General features: G+C 35.0%; 1 protein-coding gene across 1 annotated transcript in view; it reads left to right on the forward strand.

Moving 5' to 3' along the window:
* Positions 1-23,211, forward strand: part of Gabrb2 (gamma-aminobutyric acid type A receptor subunit beta2) — a 221,053-nt gene that overhangs the window by 119,262 nt on the left and 78,580 nt on the right. Inside the window, exon 6 of the mRNA XM_005071932.4 lies at positions 3,532-3,614. Within this exon, the coding sequence (XP_005071989.1) occupies positions 3,532-3,614 (83 nt within the window). The remainder of the gene's footprint in view (positions 1-3,531; positions 3,615-23,211) is intronic.

Genomic DNA, 23,211 nt, shown 5'->3' on the forward strand with positions numbered 1-23,211 from the left:
CTTCAAAGACACCTAGTAATAGTGTTGAGTGATTTAAGGCTTGTTGATGATGCTAAGGATATTTATTAGGACTGAGATTTTGTCTTTTGCACTTTTTGGAGAATCTCAAACCTATCATAAATAAGAAATGGATGCTTGCCTCTTGTGTTTTGTGAATGGGATTCATTGCACAGTAGTTTCTTCACTAAAAATGATTTTAATTTTCAGAATTTTAAAAAATTCTTTGATGAGTTATATTTGGCCCATAATAAGCATCACTTTAAAATTCTTAATTTGTCAATCAGTGCCTACATTGGAATATCTTTCTCTATTTTGTTTGGTCATTTATTATTATTTTACCTTGTATTAGTGGCATGTGTCAGGCATATGTGTTTGAAATGTAAATAAGACAAACATGTGGTTCCTAAACTCCTTGAACACTTGGGACATATCCAGGTTCATGATAAGCATGTAGAGTAGCAATGTTCTATATCTTTGTAGTGTGACTATTATATTCAGGTACATTATTTCTGCCTTGTTGTCTGTCAGTGGACACATGTGGTGTTCTACATTTATTCATTTTGAGGAAAAAATTTTGTTTTTCAGTGAAATGAGTTGTCTTGACATCTGTTCATTGGCAGATTGCATATAACTTCCTTTTGTTATCCTATGATCAACTTTGCTGGCAAGTTTTTCCACTTGTCAGAGGATGCCACTAGCTTGTCTGAGGACACCAGTCCTTGATGACATGATCAGAATTTAAAATGGTACACGACTTTTGACTTTACTCAAATAGAAGACACAAAAATATTTGCATACAATGAATATAAACTATTTGTAGTATCTATTAGCTTTCTTAGTTATAATATTTAAAAATAGAGTTATAATATTTAAAAATAGTAAAATGAAACAAGTAGATAATAAAAAGGAATAAACAATATGAATAGTGTGAGAAAACGTCTTTTACTTGTTGTTGTTGTTTAGACAACATGTGTATCCCAGTCTTGTCTCAGACTTTCTACTTTTGATCTTGAACTTCTTACACATGAGAAAACTCATTCCTCCTGTCATAGCCATAGTGGATTTGTTTTTCCTGGCATATATAACATAGGTCATGGGTGTCATTTGCCATGAATATGTATCATCAGAGGTGTGAAACACAACCTACAGCGTCAATTATAAACTTCACTTCAATTACACAGTTGGCTTTCTGAACGTACTTCTCTCATTTTTTAAAGTTGCAGTTATGCCTCTGTAACATTTGTGTGTTTTGAATTAGATATTTCAGGTGAAGTAATTAATTCCCCCTAGTTTCGGGGGAGTGATATCTATTCAACTGTTTTACATAACAACATTGGGATATGATATGCCCATCCTTTCCTCAATTTCATTTCCTTTCATAATCTGTAGATTAGTGGAAATTCACAGTGTATTAGTTCATCAGTTCACACAAAGATTATAACAAGAAATAGTGAGTCAAGAAAAAAAATCCATCCAAGTATCAAGAGGCCAGAATAAACTAAAATTTAAATGTGAATATTAGTTTTAATATAATTCATAGAATTTAAATATAGCATAAATCTCATTGAAAGATGAGACAGTCGAATTGATAAAATAACTTTAGTATAATTTATGTCCTGTAATTTAAATTAATTAAATTCCATTTATTGTAAAAACCATAAAAGGAACATCTCTAACCTAATACACCCTACCATTTTAAGTTAAAAATAAGTAGTGTAATAAAATAATCTTTCAAATGCAAAGACCTATAATGAGCAAATCCAACTGTTGGCCTCATTATAAATTAATGTATTTTCTCATTCAGCCAATATTTATTGAGTGTCTTTGCAGTGAATCGAGCAGAGTTTATGCCTATAAGGAGCTTATTGAAAGAAAAACACTGTTCTGAGGAAACAATTAGCAAGCTAATTCCAGATTGTGGCAATTGCTTGCAGGTAGTGAACAGAAAGCTAAGATGGAGCAGGAGTTAAGGCAATCACCCTGGGTAAGCTGCTCGGTAGGGTCTTATCCCAGGACCTTGGGTTTGAGTGACAGATGAGAAAAGAGTGACTCTGTGAAGACCAGGGTGGGGCACGGGGCAAAGCATGATGTAGGCAGAGAGAACAGAGATGAATACTGACAGACATTGCAAGAAGACATAGTAGGAGACGATGATGGGAAAGGAAGAGTAACAGAGTGTGGAGGACACAGTAAGAAAAGTCAGAGCTTAGGATTCCCATGGAAGACCCACTAAAATTTCTAAACAGAGGCTTTATGTTTTGTGTGGACAATGGAACCAGGGAGACAGATAGGAAAGTAATGAGGTCCAGCTCCTGCATTGAACTATAAATGAAGCATTGAGGACAGACTCAGAGGAGATAGATAGGATGGTAGAGACTTAAGGAAGAATGACCAATAGGACTCACTAGATAAAGGAAGAAATCAACAAGAAACCGTTTCTGGGGATCATTTTTGCCATAAACAACAATTGAACTAAAATGAAGAAACGTAGCATATTCCTGGTATGTGCTGTGGGTTAATTCTCAGATTCACTTGAGTGTATTCCCAGAATGAGGCTACATGGTTTAACTCCTCACAATATGATTTCAGTTTAGAAAGTTTAGCCTTCACTCTTTCTTCCAGGACAATGTTCAATCTCATTTTTTCCATTTTTAGCAGAGCTCAGAGATCCTCATAATAGGGTAAATATGGGTTGGTCAACTCCAGTATTAATTTCTGTTTGTAGTTTCCTTCAGCAGACACTCATATTTAAAGAGCCTACTATGTGTTGAACACTCAGCTTCTGTGCACAAAACTGGATTTCATACCTGAGTCTAGAGCTTTATAATCTTTAATGATATTGTGTTGAAACATTGTAAATCATTTACAATTTTAAGGTTTGTGACTCCTTGTAGGTTGTCAGTACAAACATCAGTGTGAAACAATGACCAAGAAATTAAATGCCGAAGGAGCATATCAATTCCTGCCTGGTATAAGATCAAAGAAGACGCTCTAAGTGACCAAGAGAATATCAAATTGCTTATGACAGAATAATCAGGCATAGATAGAAGGGCTTGTGTTGTATATTAATGATGATGCTTACAAAGTACAATGTGATTTGTAGAAAAGCTTGAAACATGATAGATCCAAACTAAGACTGGAAGAAGACTATAATTTAGAGTCTTAAGGAAGAATGGAATAAAACAAATTTGAGACTCAGTGGAATTTTTTTGTTACAATCGCCAGTCACCTTAGATACAGCTAGAACTATCTCACCCTCAATGCATTCTGGAGACTTGTGAGAATTGCCTTAGAAACACAAGTAGATGATTTAGTTTCAAGTAGTTAGCAGCCCGTTGGATACTTACATTGTCCAGTCTCTTCAGAAGCCAGCAGGAGATTTATAAAGGAAAATAGTCTTCAAAAGATTCATCACTCCCTTTCAGGAAAACTTAGGCTAGGAATCAATCTCTGAGAGCGCTAGTTTTCATTTTTGTCTCTTCTGCTCTTGGCTTTAAACACTAACAACACATATTGCCATTTTTCTTCTAGAATCACAACTACGGCTGCCTGCATGATGGACCTAAGGCGGTATCCACTGGATGAACAAAACTGTACCTTGGAGATTGAAAGCTGTAAGTATCTGAGAATCCAGATGGGCTAGACTCCTGGTTTGAGAATCACCTTAGACAATGACCTGCTATGCAGGATCGTGTCTAAATCAACGGTATTGCAAGTTGTGAGAGGAGTATTTGAAATTTGCTCCAGGCAGATAAAGACAGCCTCTCCCCTCCATGATGCTGCCACCTTCTTACATCTATCTCTAAATCCTGTGGAGCATATTTAGAAAAAAAAGTAATTTGTCAATTAAAAAAAAGACACTAATACCCATGAAGGACATCACAGGCTATTCAGGAATTTAAAATCTGAAATTGGTGCAAAGAGTTAAAACAAGCTTGAGAAAATATGTGAAGGTGCCAGCACATCACAAAATACCCTGATTGTCCTTAAAACTCATTAATGTTATCCCTTACAGTTATTAAGTGAATATAAGATGTGGCCATGAAGACTGATTGTAGGGTCAACCATGGATTTAGCTTGTTTGTTTTTGCTTTGAAGCAGTATTTGCAGTGTTGGAAGCTTTTATCTCCTTGTGAAAGATCAAAGAACATAGAGTGAGCAAGATGGTTTCTTTGTATGTGCTCATGTGTTCCTGCATATGTATGTGCCACTGTGTACACATTTGTTTATTTTATTTATGATGTTGACTTGTTTAGCAATGTGTTTGTTGTTCTGCACTATGAATTTCTTAATGATGAGTTAGTCATCTGTCCTGCAGGGTGGGCTACAATGTTGATTCTTTAATCTTCTGCAATCCAGACATATAGCTACGTTAAGGGAAAGGAAGTTTTAATCCATTTTTCTTCAACAACACTTTGGAACAGTTTTGTAGTTTAGCCCAGTCCATAGTTGGAAGCAGACAATTTTAACCCACTGTTCTGTACAGCAAGTGGCTGACTGAGAGGATGTTTTCTGCCTTTGAGAAAATGTTGGCTATGACAAGCAGCATGACTCCAAATCACTGCTCTGAGCAGACATAGATGAAACTTTGTGCATATTTTTACTCATTTATAAAAGACTGCTTCTAGGCTTAATTAAATTTACATACCCTTGTAAAGAAACTAATTGCATGCTTACACTCTAACGTCATTATTTCCAAATTTGTTCTTTGCATTAAAAAATAGTTCATATAATTGGCCTATAGGATTTCAATGATTAATTTTATGTAAATCTCTTTGGAATAGCATTGCATGTTATATGTGCTTAACTTATGGTACAATATTTCTCAAAGACCAAATTTGTATGCAGTTTCAGAAACTCAGTGAGAAAAAAAGTTTGCTTCTGGGTAACACTTATTTTTATTATGTTGATATTTTTGGAGGTAAAATTTTACTGGGCTCATAAAGAATCATAGTTACGCACAGATGGAAGACTCTCACTGATCTTTTGTAGTTCTCTCACAAAAGAAAAAAAACCTGGTTCCTTTTATTTTAAATAAGGAATGCCAGCTACAGCAATACAGGCAACATTCAAGGGTTATATTACTACTTGAAAATTCCTATTTTTAAAATTAACACTGAATATTATTTCAATTTATATTCTTCAGTTCTATTTCTAGTTGCTATGTGAAATGAAGTACTTGGTAATATTTATGCTTTATAACCAGGGAAACAGACCCAAAAATATTTATTCAGTATCATTTAGTTCCTAAGAGGCAGAATAACTTGACTGATGTGATCATAGATCATTAGCATGTCTTAATAAAGCCACTGAAATTGGATGGACCAGATTAAGTCATCTCTTTTCTCAATGCCTCAACCTAAAGGTAATTGGTACTTAACAGATTTATCTAGATAGTTAATTGTTATTGCAGAAATGAAAACGATGCTGTGTTGAAAATACATGTGATATGTTGGCATTTTCAGTATTTTGCTAAATGTTTTTAAGTTCTATTCCTTAAACAGGAAGTTTCTGGATGATGCCTGGTATCTAGGTGATAATTCCCTTGGCCAATTGTTTCCTTTAGTAGTCAAGGGAGTTATCAGACTCTTTCCTTTCCTCTCTTTTCCTCTCTCCATTCATGTTTCCTTCTCTTATTCCTACTCATTCTTTCCTCCTCTCTTTTCTCTTAGTAGTCTTAAAATTACAATGGTCCAATAATATTGTTAAATCATTATTATCTATCAGCATGCTAACAATAAGTATATTGGCTCACGTTCAAAAAGAATGGCATAACCTATGTCTGGGAAGCTTTGAGTAAGGAATTCACTGTTCATTTATTTAATAATTACTTTGTCATTAAACATTCATTAGACATTAATTACTAGGCACCATAATATTAGAGATACAGTGGAAAGAATAAAATACAATGATCTTATAAATTAAACAACATTGGTGGGATAAATTACTCAATACTGTAAGTTAAAGAAAGAGTATTTAGGACAAGCCTTGAAATCTATCTTGAGAAGTCTAGGTGGTCAGTATGGACTACCTAGGTAATAACTACTATAAGATCAGCATCACCTTAAAATAAGTCAGAAATTCTTGAACAGAGGAGGTAGTGAACAGATAGGTTTCTGGTCTAAACTGATACAGTGACGGGGCCTGTTTTGGAATACAGATAGAATAATTAATACAGCTTCTTCATTGAAGTAACCAAGTATCAGCAGCTGTTATTCAAACTCTCGTTTATTAGCCATACAATACTATTATGTTTAGAGATACCGAGGCAAGCAAGGTAAAAGTTCTGTGCCATGCTTGGACTAGTGAATTTCTAGGCAATGCTCTTGTCCTAATGATATCATTGTTGACATTATCAAATTGCTCCTACAGTATTGAACTCAAGTAAAGACACAACACTTTAAGACATAGATCTAGCAATCAGAACACCTGAAAGAAACATAAATGTAAATAATACATGAAACAGACAGCAAGGCCCAGTAGATGAAACTGGAGTTGGATCTGTGTAGACTCTTTTACCTTGAGGAAAGAAAATTGATTCTGGGAGAGAAGGATGTAGCATTCAAATAATAAATGCATTATTACCTCTTAAGGAAGTTTCCTGTATATGATCTAGAGAACAAAAAAGATAGACCACTGCTAAAGATGCCAGAAAAGTTAAAGAAAACCTCTTTAGTAATTATAGCTAGTAAAAATCAAATGGGTGACTGTATGCTGCAAGACCATTTACTGGACATGAAGAAATTATCTTATTAGGGAAGTAATGAGATTAGAAAGTTTCTAAGTAGCTATGGGATGAGGGTTACTTGGCACCAGCAAAAGCCGAAAGAGTTTAATTAAAGGATGATAAGGCAGCACTGGTTTATGTAACTCTGCAGAGTCCATCTGCATACACCTCAATGAGAAGTGCTACTTGGGAAAAGAAAAAAATCATATCTGTGCTAAGTGTGTGTGTGCGTGTGTGTGTGTGTGTGAGTGTGTGTGTGTGTGTGTGTTTCTCTGCTTGTGTACTGTTATTTAGCTATCTATCATTGTTTCCTCAAAATTTCCTTATTGGAATACATTTTGTCGTTGTGTCTGTGCCTTTTGAATCTAAGCTCTTTTGAATCTCTTTCTCCACATAAAGCTCAGTAGAAAAGAGTGTGTTTGTGACTATATCTGTACTGGACAGCGAGTGGTGATGTGTTAAGTAATAAGGCTACCCAGAATATTAAACAATCCTTGAATTACTTTCAATTGAAAATATACCATCGAAATGCCATTGAAGCCTAATTATTATTATTTACCAAAGAAGAAGCCCAGAGAATTACAATGATCATTGAGTCACTGGATAATATTCAGCTGTCACTGCTGTTCAGATGTGATAGTTTCTAAATTCTATCTAGGCTTGCAGAAGGCAAGGTTGTACCTTCCCGCTTTTGCTGTGTTTGATGTTTTGTTGGACTGTGATCTAGGCTGATAGTTATCAGCCCCCAGTGCCCATAAACAAGTCCTACAGGCATATTTAGAATTTTGAGCATCTTGGGCAGCTGTTATCTCTTTCTTTGATGTCTGGACTATAATTCTGCTGTTCAGTTCTCCTATCATTTAAAAGCACCACCTAGGATGTGAAGGGTGTTTCGTAATCTGAGCTATGAACCCTTTGACTCAATAATGTCTTTCTCCCCAGTTTAAATAAATGCTAATTATTTTTACCTGTGATTAATCAGCTCTTTATATATTCCCTATTTTCTCTGCCTGCAATTCCCACGGAATGAATATTAGAACTCCTATATCCACCTACCACAGAAATGAACCAAAATTCATTGACTTTTGACTTCCATATTAATAGTCACTAAAAAGTAATTATTACTAGTGAACTTTTTCCATTGGAAGTTAGGCATTTAATTTCAATTTTTTTCTAAAATCTCTAGTTTTGATTGCTCAGTCGCTACACTCACCTATTTCCCCTTGGAATGCCCTTTAATTTGACCAGTCATCTATTGCAGAAGATAAGTTATTTCTGTTTTAAAGAAACATGACTTATATATGACAAAGTCTATTAATAAACACAGTAATTTAATATTATACACATATATGTGTACATATATTTATGAATAGAGTATAATCATAATGCTGTCCAATATGATATATAAAGTTAATATTTTTTCAAAATTATTTATTTTTATTTTGTGTGCATTTGATTTTTGCCATGCATGTATGTCTGTGTGAGGGTGTCAAATCTTGGAAATACAGGCAGTTGTGAGCGGCCATGTGGGTGCTGGGAATTGAAGTTGAGTTCTCTGGAAGAGCAGCCAGTGCTCTTAATGCCTGATCTATATCTCCAACACCTTGTAGTTAAGTTTGTATTGAGAAAAATAAAATAAAATTAGACATTCAATTCCTTTGTTATACTCTTTATGTTTGTATGCCTAATCGCTGAGTAACTTGGAGCTGCTGTATAGGACAGAGCAGACAGATAAGATTTCCCTCATTCCAAAGAATTCTGTTGAAAGACACTGAAACACAAGATGGATTCATATACGTTTAACATTCCCACCATAGAAAATATAAATTTTAAAGTATTTTTGATACTGTTTTGTGGAGTGTACACATCATTCCAGGAATAATGATTTTCATTATTACTTGATCAGAATATTTTTGTATGGATAGTAGCATTTAGGTTATGTGGGCAATGCTTTCCCAATATATACCATAGGCTGAGAGAAGGAAGACTATAGTTATAAAAGGAAATTCAATTTCTTATACCCACTATAATGTTGAAACAGATATGGAGCAAGGCAAGATATCTGTGTGACTAGGTAGCGTGTCTGTCAAATATTTTCCACTCCTAAATACTATCTCTTGTTATATTCACCAGTACATAGACAAGAATAATAAAACCCTACATTCGTTATGTTAATATCTTCTAGGGTTCTGTAATATTTATTATTTTAAGATCTTTAGGTGCCTGTATTTTATGTAAAAATCACAAAATGGAAAGAAACCTGAAGCACATTAGAATTCAAATGACTATTCTTATATTTGTGAAGGAAAACACTATTTTATTAGCTTTGTTGGAAAACCCAACGAGTGCTTCCCACTCTCACAAGTGGAAATCTTACTTGTTCAATTCAGTGCCCTTAACAAATCATTTGGCTCTTTCTGATGTAGTTCACCGAGTAAAAAGTTTACAGGAACTTCTAGTATGTCAGGGTAACTGCATGCCCACATATAGGGCACACCACAGGTGTGTGATTTACTTCTGGCCTCAGTCAAGCCTTTTGTGTGAATGAGAGAAATTTTGGCATCCAGAATTTTGGAGACTGGAGATAGATCTTCTAGTGATATACTTGATCCCGCATTAGATTTTTAGTCTGTAACATTGTAAGAAAATAGATATAAATGCTATATAAAACTCGAGCATCATGAACCCAGTGATTTCAAACTAAAGCTGTATGAAAGATGTCTCTTGGCTAAAGGATGCTAGAGTAACAAACACACTCCTCTGGCCATGTTTGGTAAACAGTTGCTCTGGTTAAGAAGTACAAAGGTGGCAAGGCTACAGATTCCAAAAAGAAGTATTTTCATAAGGACAAAATGAGTCCCCGAGAGCCAGGACAGTGGGTGTTTAGTGATGCTCTGCTCAGAAATCTGCATTGAGCATCTTTACCATTCAGAATCTGATACCTATCCCCCCCACACCCCGCCCTTTTTTAAAGCTTCTGCTACTAAGTTGATTCCTGCTCTGAATCTGTCTACTTATTCTGAAAATGCAGTGTAGGCTTTTGGTGCTCAAGCTTCATGGGGAGGGGGGGAGGACAGCAAGCCCATTTGTTTAGCTTCTCTTTAGTCTGAGTAATGCTGTCAATAAGGCTATCATTCCATGGGTAACGTCTCTTCTTTGTTGGCCTTCAGTTGATACTCCATCTGGATTAGGGGACACTGCCACTGCTGTGGATTGCTTAGTGTTTATGTTGAAAACTGGAGAGCACTTGAGAAAGCATGTTATGAGCCTCCTAATAGAGAGCTGTAAGCACACCCACAGACTTTCCTAGCAGCAGACTATGTGTTTTGTTTTCATTCGAAAAATCACAGACTACTGAACTCTGACACATCCTAAATTTGACTCACAAGCAATACTTCTCGAAGGTTTCTCAATTTTCCTGGGCCTTAAGTAATGTTGGTTGGTGTTTTGGTTTTTGAAAGTCAAATCTCTTTCTTCATGATGGTTTGCAAGTGTACTCCATAACCCTTTGTCAATCACTGTGACTGTTAATCCAGCCGATATTATTTAATTACCCCATGATGATTTTCATGATAAGCGTAAAGAATCACTATATGTGAAATAGAGCATTGACCATGGTACCATGTTGCTGTTATACACAGACTTAACCTCACCTAATCTCCTGAGGATGCTAAATATCAAACATATGAGGATATGAAATTGATATATATATATATATATATATATATAGTGTGTGTGTGTGTGTGTGTGTGTGTGTGTGTGTACCTACATAGACCAGAAAGTGAAAGTATTGCTTAAGATTTGGCTGCCGCAAATAGAACTCTGTGTAACTAGACTCTAAGCAGGGGAGATTAATTTGACTTACAGAATTCTTGAGAGGACAGAAGAAATAGAAACTAGGTTGAGATTTCTGATTTGACTCCCAGAATTGCAACCCAGGTTTCTGTTGCCAAAGTAGCAGCTGCTCTTGGGATAATGTGACCATCTCATGAAATCAGAGGCTACTACTCAGCCACTGGACCAGAACTACCCTCTTTGTTGTCAATGCTAATACCCTAGAATCTGTAAGGTGTATTTTTCTGTCCACTCTGTCCAGCCCTGAATTCAAGTTTCAACAAGCACATCTGATGGATAGATCTCACATTGTGCTCAAAGTTTAGAGCAAAGTGAACTGGAAAATGGAGTACTTAATGAGTAGTACTCAATCCAGCAGTATCTAAGCTGTTAGCCTAGTTGGTTGGCTGCTACAGTTTATATGTATGTGCTTTTCTTATTAGCTTCCTTATTTATGCCTTTACTATAATTAACTCACTTCTCTTTGTACTATAACTATTGTTAGGATAAATCGCATGGGGGTCCTTGCTGGATTCCATGTCAGGCAAGGCTGAATGAGGCAGGGACAAACATGCCAGGCAGACAGAGCTTTAGTGAGAAGTTGTCCTGGAAAGGGGGAAGGAAGGAAACAGCAAAGAGGTAAAGAGACACAGAGATGGATGTGGGGTGAAGGAGAAAAAGAAGAGAAGAAGAAGACAGGAAAAGTCCTGTCTACCCCAGAGAAAGTGAGTAGGAAAGAAAGAGCATAAAGAGAGCCTGTTTCTACTTCCTGTCTCAAGTGGATGCTAAAATTTTCATGTAAAATTTCTGAGCCCAATGTTTGCTGTTCAGGAAGTTTTTAGTAAGCCTAGAATTTCATAGCTATGGGTTTTAAAAGTTTAGCTTCACCTTTTTCTTGGAAAGTTTTGAGGAAGATGTATACTTTAATAAATTTTTCTTTTCCTTAAGAATCAAATTTGCATAAAGTTTCACATTGTATTTCTTATCATACTTCCCATACCCATAGGATCTTCGTGATATTCTCTTTCTTATACTACCCATGTCCATTGTCCTTTTTGACTCTTTTGTATTGGTGACCTGTGTTCTCTTTTTATTAAAAAATAGCTGAGTGTTTTTCATTTCATTTAATAGTACAAAAGAGCCCCTTTGGCTCTGGCCATTTTCTTGTTTGTATTTTTTCCCACCAAACTGTGCCTTTTGGATTTTTCTTTCAATATATAGTTTGTATTTTCTCTCTTCATCTTTTCCTAGACTTTCTTTTAAATACATGAAACTTTGGTCTACTGATTTAATCTACAAATATACAACCATAAAAATTAAATTTTTTGCCAAGCCCCAATTTGATTTCTGAAAATGTTGTTTTTATGGGCATTTTGTTTGTAAACCCTTTCTAAGGTGTCCTTTAATTTTATTTTTGTATCATGGATTTGGGGGGATTACATTGCATTATTTCTAGTAAGTTAGATTTTTTTATGTATATAATGAATTGATTCAATTTTGCTTTCATTAAACAATATATTCTTATGGTTTATTTTCCTTTGAGTTTTATGAAGACATTATCATCTTTGGTGAATCTATCATACACATAGCATTAAAGTGAGTATTATATAATTAGACTATACTTTTACTAATGACCATAGCTTATGAATATAAAAGATCTAAGTCAGAACTATTAACTGTAGTTACACATGTATTAACTTCTTTATAGAATGGAGAACATAGACTAGGTATTCAGCTAATTTTCTTCTAGTTCACAATTTTCTCACTACTATTATTCATTTGGATATCACCTCTTAATGAAAATGAGATAAGGAACTCAGCATGCTATTATACAGTTTTTTGGTTAATATCATAGAGAAACTTTGTTTTCATATGTGAATAAGAGAAATAAGCTTCGAGCCTATCTCTGCCAGATAAGCCCTGTCAGACTCAGCTTGTGAGAGACCTGGTCTAGCACAGAAGGCTCCATGCTTAGAAGAGTTTCCACACTCACTTTGAATATCTTTTTTCAGTAATAGATCAAAGTCATCAACCTGCACCTGCGAGGCAAGTGCTCCACCACCTAGTTTTATTTCTAGACTATTCTGAAAATCTTTTTTTAATCCCTCTCATTTGTTCATTATTTATTTTTCCTTTCATTGAAAATCGATTCTTTTCTCTTAATTAAGGTTTTTTCCCTCCCCCTACTTCTTCCATTTCCTTTCCACCTCCCTCCAATGTGGGTCCACTCCCTTTCTGCCTTTAATTAGAGAACAGACTTCTAAGAGATAATACTAAAATATCACAAGATAAAACAAAAGCTATCACATGCAAGTTGGAGAAGACAAACCACCGGAAGGAAAAGAGCCCAAGAGAAGAAACAGGAATAAGAGACCCACTTGTTCACCCACTCAGGAATTCTATAAACACTCTAAACTGAAAACGACAATTCATATGCAGAGAACCTGTGCAGTCCCACCCGTGCAGTTCTGCGTTTGCTGCTTCACTCTCTGTGAGTTCATATGAACTTTGCTCATGGTGATTTAGAAGGCCTGTTATATTGGTACCCTTTATCCCTTATAACTTACACTTTTTCTGCCTTTTCTTCTCAGTGGTGGGGGGGGCTGAACTCTGAAAGGAGGGAGACAGCCCTTATAGGGTTAAGTGTTCCAAGATTAATATTTTATAAGCATGGTACCCCACATTTCAGTTTTACAGCTCACAGATACCATTCTGCTCCTCAACATTCTGCAGTAGTTATAATGTGGTCCCTAGACAAGAGATATTCAGTCCTAGGAGTTAGTGTTACAAGATGCTTCTACTGTAAGACAGAATCTGACCCATTCCAGTCTGAGAGACAACTGATGAACTACCACAAGTGCATTGCCTCGATTTAAAAGTTTGATCACCTTTGTTTCTTACCTTTTATACTCCAAAGTGAAGAATGTCCCACCTCATGTTGCTGATATCTCTCACCAACTTCTGTGAATCAAAACCTGTTAGTTTTCCAACTGCAGAAAAGACATTTCTATTTAGAATTTTCCTATGCAAGGAAAGAGCATACAGCCATCTCCTAACTCAGCAACCCCATTTGCTCTTTAGCATGCTCCCTAATGATAACCTTCTATTTCATTGCTGGTAATAATGTTAGATTTTCTATCCTTATGAGAATGCAGAATTTGCATCTGAATTGAAAACAAAAAAAAAACTTGAAACCACCCTGTGAAGATAATTCACATTCAACCTACTCTTATCTAACCTCACACCTTCAGGAGACCATATCAGTCATTAACGAAAACAAATGGTTAGGCTGTGGTGGATCATGCCTTTAATCTTAGCAGAGTTCAAGGCCAGCCTGGTCTGTAAAATGAGTCCCAGAACTGCCAAGACTGCACAAAGAAACCTACTGTCAGAAAAAAAAAAAGTACAAAGGAAAGAAAGAAGGCAAATGGAAGCAGTTTAGCAGAGGTTAGTTTATAAACACCCTTTTGATATCACAGACTTAAAAAAACAAAACAAAAACTGGTACTTGTTAAAATGGCCCATGAATCTAACAAAAGGGAAGATGGGATGGTTGGACATAGTTTGCCATTTTAAAACAGATGCTACTGCTTGACAAAGTTAGTTGAAGGAAACCTGTCAAATGCCAAAGTATAGAGTATTAAAATTTCAATGAAATGTCAGGAGAGAAGGGGAAAGTAGTGAAATTAAGAAAATCTGTCATGAAGATGGCATTGCATGTTTCTTTATGCCTGAGTTCGGGTGGCATATGGAAGTTTAAAAATATAACCTAATGATGTGTCTTTATGGTTATACATTTATGTAACCTAATTGCCATACCACTGTCACTGTCAGTTAATTTGTTAGGCTAATGAGATATGCATTCTTAGAACTTAGCTGCGTTAAGTTCTCTCCAACACTACTGACAGTTCCTGAATCATACATTTTCTATTATTGACTCTTACTTGAAACTTAGAGAGATACATGTGGCTGGGAATACGTATAACATTTTGAATCACTTTTATAATGTGTAGCTACGAGAACCAAGGGATATTTGAGACAGGACTGAAGCCTTGATGGTAAGAGAGAAGCCTAATTAGCAAGACTGAGAGGAAGGTGTGGAGAGGGGTGTGGAAGTCCTGATTGCTTCTTAGAAATATTAATTTTCAAATTTAGACATGCTCCAAACAGCTTTCCTTAGGTCAACATGTCCTACACCCACACAACATAAGTAAATAACAATGGTAAAAGTCCCATCAGCTAAGTTAATCTTTGTGTTTCACCAGTTTCTCTATGAATATATTTTTCCTATTTGAGGGTCCAACCCACACACTCTAGCATTTAGTTATAGTCACTTCTTAGTCTTAGGCACGCTGTGTTCCTTACTCTGACTCAAGTGCTTACCACTTTAGAAGACTGGTAACTGGTCTAGTACTTGATAGAGAGACCCCCCGTCAGTCTTAATTTGACTGATTATTTTTTTCCATAAGAAGACAGACAAAATCCCTCAGAATGTAGTTAAAGGCCGCAGAGTAGACCTGTGCTCCCATATCTACATTGAACTATGTAAAGCCCAGAACAAGTTCTTTGGATTATCTACTATTTTAAAGAAGACTATGAATTTGATCATATGCAAATTTATTTCATGTTTTCTTGAAAGGAAAACAACTAGATAGTTTGCTTTACATATATTGCCTGTTTTCACTGCCAAGTAATCTTATGAAGAGGGAGTTACTGTTATACTGCTGTTGAGGAAACTCCAATTTCAAGGAGAATTTAGGGAAGCTCCCAGGTTCCCTGTTCTCAATTGTGAGCAGTGTGCTTAAGTCTAAACTTCCCTGCTCCAAAGTCCATGTTAAATATTCACTGAAAAATGAAGTTAGTGCTTGTATGGTTGGCTGACTCTTCTTTCCTTGAGAGAAACCCATGGATCATGTTATTAGAAAAGTTTATTCACGAAGTCTTTGAGCTATCATAGAGGTCTATATTGGTGAAAGCATTGATAAAATTAGATTTTTTTCACTATTATTTTAAATAAACACCCCTAGCTGATTCTTTAACCCTGTCTTCTCTTTTATCTGTTTCTCCTTTTCCTAAGCTCTTCTTTTTCTTCCTTCTTTTCATTTTCTACCTCTTCCCTCTTGCCTTTTCTTCTCTAGCCAACACACAATGATATATGTGCATATTCTGTCTGCTTTTTTTGTATCTACAAATGCAATGAGAAATGCAAAGTCCATGTTTATAACCCACATATTATTAATTATTGAAATTTCTTGTGCTTCAATGCCAAAGTGCTATTTGTCGAAGTCTCAAGGATTTATTTATCACACTTTTAATAGTACAGCAGGAGACAGGCTCTGTGAGTATATTTTGGAAGTTTAATTATGAGCAGTTTTGACATGCTGAATAACCTAAGATCAGTTTTGCTGCACCTACTAATTTGGACCATCTGGATGATTGCAACCCATTAAAATGATAATTCTTGTTAGCTTAAAATCCAACTTGGATGTTTCAATTTCTGGAAAGGCCCTCATTGTTTATTGCTATAAATGCACTGAATTGAGAGAAACACATCCTCTAGTTCAGCTATCTAAATTTACAGATAAGGAATCGATACTTTCCAGATCATTGGTCTGGTTAATGACAGGTTGGGACTTGGAGCTTCTATACTATTCATTATTTTCTCCTTCAAGTCCTGTGCTTCTGAAAAAAAAGCAATACATTAATCATTACAATAAAGCTTTAAATTATTCTTATTTTCCACATATATTATATGAGTTTTGTATGTAATTTTATTTGCATGTTTTTCCAATGATTAATGATGAAGTGAGGTCATTATATTTTGGAGTATAGCAATTAATCATCAACTTGTCATAGAAGATCAAAGTGTGATGATGCCATACTCTAGCACAGAAGGTGAGGGTAATACAGTAAATTCTGTGCTATTTTATAGGCTTTGAAAGTGTTCTCCAAAAACCTAAAACATCTGCTTTATGTGGAATTTTCAACAGAATGCTAATAATTAAATTCACAATAACCAATACATCTTCCCTTATCTATCTTCTAGGGGCAAAATTAATCAAGGATACTGTATATCATAAGACAATTTTGTGCTCATAAAATGTGTTTACACAATAAATAACCTGCATCATAACCAAATTATCCCTCTCATTTTGAAAAATGTGGATCATATAAAAGTAATGAATTTATCTTTAAATTGGGATTCAAATATATTAGAACACATCAAATGCCCTATTATAGACAGTTTTGGTGTATGTTTCTTTGAATATCTTTTCTACTGAATCTTTCTAAATATTTACACAATTAGGAATGATGGGGAAGACAGTTCACTTACATTGTTTTTATAATTTATAGTAATATATTACCTGTTTATAAAGTTTTCATAGATGTCTTATGCATTTAATAAAATCACTATGAGGAGCATTGAATACATAGATGCTTTCACTTAGTTAACTTGTGACTGTTATATAATGACTTGATTATCTGTATTCTGCTTAACCAACGTGTCAAGACTGGGGTCTTCAAACTCTGTGGTTGACTTTGTTTACCGACATCATAAGACACATTCACAAGCCAGTATTTAAAGCAAGCCAGCACTTAGCATTTGAATATTACTATGTTCTCCAATTTAATTATTTCTATTTCTGATTCAGATTTTAAAGCATGAGAATTCTAAATCCCTCTTGGAATACTGTTTAAAATGTTTATCAGTCATATCATATTGCATTTGATTTTAAAGTTCAACCTTTTGTTTCAAAATGTGCAATTCGTTTTGTGAAAGAAACAGGTATACATAAAAGATAGGCTTACAGAAATATGTTATATGGGCTTCACAACATTTCTAAATGAAGAAATAATGATCAGTTATTTAACTTTAGGTGATAGATGGGTTATTTGTGGTGCAGGCACCCAGTACTCTCTGTTTTCACCAATGAGTTGAATACACATGTTCATATAAACTATGAAATCTAGATGACTGGATGTGCAAAAAATAAAATGAAATTTGACACACAGATGGTAGATAACTTTCATATTACCTTGATAACTCTGAAGGCTATATGGTCAGTAGAGCAAAGGAATCTTTGTTATATTTGTGCTCCTGTGTGAAGTTCCCCTGTTAATTTCAGAACAGTTTTCTGCTTTAGTCAATTGCTATCATCTAAATATAGATTTTATTTTTTAGAGGTTTGATTTTGACAAAATTTCTGTATCATCTCTCCTCATAAATAGAGATTTATTTCAAAGTCTCTTGAAAAACAAGATTATATCACATGGACATGGCATGGTATATTTAATAACTGTCTTTTCAAATAAAGTTTTATTTAAATTAGAAACAATCTTAATTTACATACCAATCCCAGTTCCCTCTCCCATTTCTCTGTGTTTCCCACCAACCCACGATCCCACATCTTCTCCTAAAACTGACCATTCTTTGTGTCTGGAGAACATTTGTTTGTCACATCATTAAAAGGGCTTTCATTTTGACACAGCTGCCTAAGTATATGAACTATGATGAATTCTAACATAGACCAGTTGTGTTTTTTATGTTATTTAATTATCTAGTCATATTTCATATTTTTTACTTTCTTGTATTTAATTGTATATATGTTTCATAGATACAAATTCATGCTTCTTGTATAACTCAATATTTTCTATCAAGTTAATTTCCTCCACCTTCTTTGCAGTCTAAATTTCACAGAAGAGTAGAATGTCTGAGTATCAACCTAGTTTCATGCTTTAGTTCTGAATTAGTTTATAAAGTAGAGACAACTGAATATCATTGAATTTATATTTCTGTGGTATTAAATCACTATCAGGGTTCCTTAGTCTAGGTGGTCTTATGAAAGACATTATGTCATTATTTCAGTGTTGAGAGAAACCACAGGCTGAGATGTATTTAGGAGAACAACCTAGGTAAAATGCAAGCCTTGTATGTTGCATGTGTGGAAATGATGACTAAGTCTACTGCATCCAACCACAAAATTAAGAAGGTCTTTTTGTGATCATGTTAGTGAGTGATTTGGGCATGAAGACAGAACAGCAGGAAAGAATCTACTTGAATTGGGAATGAAATCCTGAGAGCCACTTGTATTTGAATATGTATGTGCACAAACTATATTCCATATCATTCACACACAGAGACACATGCAGAGCCACACATAAATTCAGATGTACAATAGGTAACTGAAGATGGAAATACTGCTATCTGAAAAAGAAGTCTAATATATTATATTAAGTATACTTACAAGAAACAGGAATAGAAGCTGTGGGAACTTTTACTTTCCTTAAATATCTCACCTGTTTTACATACCCTTGTCCACTCCCCTTTTGGGCGTGAACAATATTTTGGGCTCACACCTACAATTCCCCATTTAGTCTAAATAAAAGATTTGAACTTGATACAAAACTCAAACACATGTAACATATATACATAGAAGGTGATAGGCATTGTTATAATCTACCTATATCCTAGACATATCTATCCCATCTAAATCCTAAACTTATCTGAAAGGGATGCCCAAGTCTGAACACCTCCTTCAAATCCCAAGCCTAAAATAATTGTAAACTAACATTAACAGGTGTAAGCTATCCTGTAATATCAACAGTAGGGAAAGGGGGCATAGCTCTAAATTTTTAAATGTTTGACTTATCTCACTTAATTCCCATTGTAAACATATGACCTGTAGTCTGTTATCTTCCTTGAGTTATTGGATAAGGACAATGATTTACTTAGGGTAGCACAGATAGTAGCATGGAAGGTAACTTGGATCCTGATAATTTGATTCCAGATTTAAGTTACAAGTCCCACCACTGACTGCTGTTTTACACCCCAACAACCACAATTCAAAAGATATTATGTGTAAACATTGAGAGTTTTCATGATAATTTTGTAATCCTGATTAATGATCTCAGGAACCTCATACATTTCCTATGCGTAATTTTGCACCCTGGTGTAATAAACAGCAGACTGAAGCACAGATATTTTAAACAAGTTGTTCAAGACCACACAAAAAGCAGATATTTGGATCATTGCTACAGTGGTAATTCTACTTTCTGCTTCCTAATGACAACAACAGAGAGAGTAAGTTAAAATATCGCCTGGCCCCTACCCTGAATGAAATGATAGACTCTAGATATCCCCTATGTGGAAGGAATTGGCAATAGGGTGGGAGGATGGGGGGGATGGTGGGGGGGGTGCGGGAGGAGGGGAGGGAGAGGGAACTGGGATTGACATGTAAAACAAGCTATTTAAAATTAAAAAAATGTTAAAAAAAAGAATGAAACAGTTCCTGCCAAAAAAAAATATCATATGGAGACTCACAGAATCAGAAAGTATCCAACTAAAATATCAACACAGTAATAGAATACAGTTAAGAATGCTTTGCACATAGATATTCTAAAATCCTAAACTGCCCTCTTACCATTTCTTTGGTTTTTATAAAAAAATATCACTGAGGGACAGAACTTATGGATGCATTTTCATATCCATGTATTTAATGTCTTATGCTTTAATTAAATACCACTATATAAGGAGCCTTTTAAACCCCATTCAATATTAGGTATATGTTAGTTAATACAGACCATGACACAGAACAAATGATCTTTTAGTCTTTAGACTCAAATTTTGCCTTTTCGTTTTGAGTATTTTGTTTGAGACAATGAATGCTAAAACCTAAGAACATTTTTGCTATCTACCATCTTATGATCTAGAACCTTCAACCTTACTTAGCAGAAACCCACCAGTAAGTAGGAAAAAAAACATTTCCAAGTATCAATACTGATTCAATTTGTTCTATGAAGAATTTTTCCTAGTGAAAATGCCTCTGAACCTTTCAGTGAAAGAAAGAATTTGATAATGCTGCTGGAGTCATGGTGCTTTTGTTGTTGATGAATTTCCCTTATTGAATGGTGTAATAGCTGAGGATTACACACAGAGATCAATACATTTAGTATCATCTTAGGGGCAGCCAGCCTGATACCCATCTCAAAAGTTTAGAAACTGAATTCCAGAAAGTCTAAATGGCCTCTCTTTTTCTGAAGTAAAACTGAAGAGAACTAAATATGGAGAGATGGTAATGGGGGAGGGAGATGGAGGGAGAGGAAACTGTAGTCAGGATATAATGTATAAGAGAAGAATTGATAGATGGATGGATAGAGAGGAAAGAAGGAAGGAAGGAAGGAAGGAGGAAGGAAGGAAGGAAAAAAGAAAGATGACCACTTTCCCCAGGTCACACAAATGCAATTTTTTAATTGATGATACGTGATACCCAAATCTCATGCTTTTTCTACTGCAAAGGTTTAAATGAAAAATAAGTACATGCATGTGGAAGACTGAGCATTGCTTTAACTTCGGCATTTTGAATATACTTCAGTCTTTCTAAATTGTTTCTTTTGCAGAAGCTTTGTTATAGGACTTGTGAAGTCAAATAAACATCTGAATACTGTAGTGCCCATCATAGTCTATGTCTTTTCGGTAACTCTTCCCATCCACCTCAACAGTCAGTAAATCCCATTTCTTTATCATCTTGTAAAATCTTGAAAACAGTTCACCTTTTGTCACAATGTACCTTGGCACAGCCTTTTCATATACACTGCACTGTCCCATCTATCATTCTATTCCAAGAAATGTTTGTATTTGCCATGAAGCTGTCAGAATTCATGCTGTCAGAATGGCATTACTTAAACTTGATTAGACTCAACCCTCAAAACCTCTTCATAGTGCAAGGAACTCAAAGCTAACATCATATGCACACTAGGTAACTGTCTACCATTGAACTATACCTAGATCCTGTACTTCACTTTCTAATTTTCCACATTGTTTTTTCACAAGAACATTGCATGTCTGGAAAAGAAATTTAAATGTGTCAGCATCATTAAAGAAACAGTATAGGAATCTAACTTCACTTGGCAGTTGCAAAGAAACTCAAGTCTCAACTCTTGTGGTCTTATTTGTTTTTTATCTGTCAACACAGTTGGGTATGAAGTTGGTACAATTGACTTATAAATAGAGATTTTAATGTGTTAAGGGAAAAAAGAGAAAAGGACTTAATAAATTCCATATATTTTGTGAGTTATTGTGTTGACCTGGTTTTCACAAAATTATGAAGTTGTTTTCTGATGCTCTGGTGTTCTAATGGTAAATTAAGTGACTGAAAAATTAAAGTTTTATGAAAGAAAATTTTATTATTGTAGAACTGTGGAATAAAATCAACTGGATTCTAACAGTAAGATATTCTAGTTGAGAAGATATGCTTATTAATCAATGATCCCCTTGGACCACGCATATTCCCTGGAGCAGTAATATGTGCTTAAAATGAAAAGCTATAAGACATAATTCAACTATAATAAAATAGACCCCAGAGAGACAAAAAAAGCTCCCAGGAAAGCATTTAAGTTTATGTGGAAAAGTCACTTGTTAAAGGAATTGTAAGATAAATTCTAAAAACTTATAAAATAGTAAAGACTAAGCTATATACGAATATGAATCTATTCATATTCGTATATAGCTTAGTATGCTCCCTCCTCTTTCTGCATCTCCTCGGTTTCCTCAATTAAGATTTCCCTTCATATTTTATCTCATTTGCTTTCTAGGCAGAATGTAAATATCTCCTTCAGGTTGTGACACAATTCACTGACAAATTTCAAGTGCCACCCATTCTAGAAGCTGCATGTAAAAGTCCAAGTGCATTCAACCCCAACGTATATTTCAACCAAAGGAGTGAAGCTAGAACTGAGCAGTTTCAGTTAAATTAGTGAGTGAGGGTGGTTGGAGGTGATTAGCAGTGAACGCTATTGTAAGACTCTGTGGTGGCATGTCTATGCTATGAGCAAACTAAGAATTCCTCATTCAGAATTCTTGAACACTTGGAATAAGAGAACCAGTGAAACAAATTTTCAGATCACATTATTTAAAATACCTTAGTAGATAGTATCTTGTAAATACTGTTTTTGTTTTGATTCTTTTAGACATTTTCCTTAGATATTTGAAATGTTTGCTGGTAGAAATGTGCTTCTCCCTTAGGAAAGTAAATTATTATGACTCGGGAGTGAAATATTGAGGAGGTTCTTTTTACAGGCATATGAGTTCCTTATCAGGAAAGGGCTACCAAAGTCTCTGTTGACCACCATTTTGTTTTGTTTTGACTTTTATTCAGAGTACTCAAATATGTCTTGTGTTGTTTGAACAACTAATTATACTAGGCTTGCTTTTTAAAGAACTCCTTTCCACTGTGTGCTGACTCCTCAAGTCCCTGTTTCTCTGGAATACAAACTCTTTCCCTAGCACTTGTGTGTGTTAGTGGACAGGGATAGAAATATGTTTTAAGGAAGACTGAAGAGTGTTTCATGTGTTTCAGTGTGATGACAACCAGTGTCATATCTATGATGATTTAAACTAGAAACCAAGAGGGTGTGTGTGGTCTTGTGAAGAGTAGTGAAAATGTGAATATCCCATCTAGTTGGATTACTTCAGAAAACCACTTCTCTGGATAGCGTCAAACTAGTCTTTCTGACCACGTCACCTCTAACTCACTTAAATATATTCTTTTAACTCAATAAAAATCCCATAAAGCTTTACAGCTTCAATTAACCTATACCTGATTCCATTTTAATGGCTTTCATTTTAGTTGCAGAATTTTGATATATGTTAT

Source organism: Mesocricetus auratus, unplaced genomic scaffold (genome assembly GCF_017639785.1).
Source record: "Mesocricetus auratus isolate SY011 unplaced genomic scaffold, BCM_Maur_2.0 Super-Scaffold_100007, whole genome shotgun sequence".
NCBI lineage: Eukaryota > Metazoa > Chordata > Mammalia > Rodentia > Cricetidae > Mesocricetus > Mesocricetus auratus.